Genomic DNA, 1451 nt, shown 5'->3' on the forward strand with positions numbered 1-1451 from the left:
GAGCTTCAGCCTTTAAACGAGTCAGAGGAAGGGGAAGTTAAGAAGTAAAGATTGTGGCTGGACTGACCTGATAATTCTACACTCGCATTCTTGTCCTCTGCCTCACTTTGTCACTATGATTAAAATCTACATGTATGCTTCTCTTCTCTCGGGTAAGTCCATCAATTTTAAAATTAACTGTCTTTTTATCTACTGTAGCTTGTTTATAAATGCTGTTGCTGTTAGGTTTCTTTGAGTCATTTAGTCTCGTACTTTTTGAAAAAAACAAATTTTTGATATTGCAAAATAAAAAAGATCAATATTCTTTTTAATTGTATGTATTTTTTTATGCATTACATTACACACTTATTACATTATGACAATGACAAATGATGTTTCCCTTATTTCCACTTGTAGCTCTGAGTATTGTGGAGATGAAGCCTCTCAACATAAATGGACGTGTTGGGGAAAGTGTGGAAATCCAATGCTCAGACTGGAACAGTTGGACTAATGTTAAATATAATGTTAAGTACTTTTGTAAGAGCCCATGCACAGAAGACAAACACATCATCGTCAAAGCAGCATTTGGAAAGACTAATTCTACTGGTCAAATACAGTTAACTAACAGTGCAGAAGGTTTATTTGTGACCTTCACTAATCTCCAAAAGTCAGACTCTAATATATATTATTGTGCAGCTGAGAGGATTGGCCGTAATTCATTCATACAGGTGAATCTTAAAGTTACAGATGGTGAGTGAATGCTCTTCATTTAAAAACAAAATACATCTCCCTTTTCAAGTGTAAAAACTATCCAAAAACTTAATGGAATAATAAAATACTGTGTCTGTTATGCTCAGCAGAGTCTTCTAGTCCCATGACAACTCCAAAAACAATCATCATTCGCTCGACGCCCTCATTTGCTGTTACAAACAGCTCGACTGTGTCTTCAGATGGCTCAGATGTTATTACTGATATGTCTGTGGCATACACCATCCATTCTACAACAAATACTACATCAGCAACACAAGGAGCTGGTATGATGTGCACTCATCTGAACTTAGATACAGCATGTTTGACTTATGTTGAAGCATATATTTGAATGATAATTGAAGTTGCAGTGCATCATATGAATAAGTCAGGAGCTGAGCAGTAACTTCACTGCAGTGTTGAAATGGAACATGATTAAAACTGTTGAATGCTAGATTGATGAATGAGTATATTTAACTTACAAGCTGCAGTTATCTAACTGCTTTCAGATTGTTAATGTAAAGTGTAAACATTAATACAACAAACGTATGTTCAGATACACAGCCAATGTTAGTGTCACATTTACCAGCTACAATCCTGCCACCTTAAGTTTTTTTTAACACTTTGACTGATCAAATCCAATGTTGACCTTCTGGCATTGTCCTCAATTTTATGTATATCCAAGGTTCACGTCAAGTTTCAGTTTTCAGGTTTCTAAAAGATGC

General features: G+C 35.4%; 1 protein-coding gene across 1 annotated transcript; it reads left to right on the plus strand.

Annotated features, from left to right (window-relative positions):
• Positions 1–371: 371 nt before the first annotated feature.
• LOC311270318 (uncharacterized protein) lies at positions 372–1094 on the plus strand (the record flags this gene model as incomplete). Its single annotated transcript, XM_084375123.1, has 2 exons — positions 372–729; positions 837–1094. The coding sequence occupies 2 exons, from the start codon at positions 372–374 to the stop codon at positions 1076–1078; spliced, it is 600 nt and encodes a 199-aa protein (XP_084231249.1). The 3' UTR covers positions 1079–1094.
• Between the last annotated feature and the right edge of the window lie 357 nt (positions 1095–1451).

Source organism: Pagrus pagrus (genome assembly GCF_965226575.1).
Source record: "Pagrus pagrus genome assembly, chromosome: 2".
Taxonomy (NCBI): Eukaryota; Metazoa; Chordata; class Actinopteri; order Spariformes; family Sparidae; genus Pagrus; species Pagrus pagrus.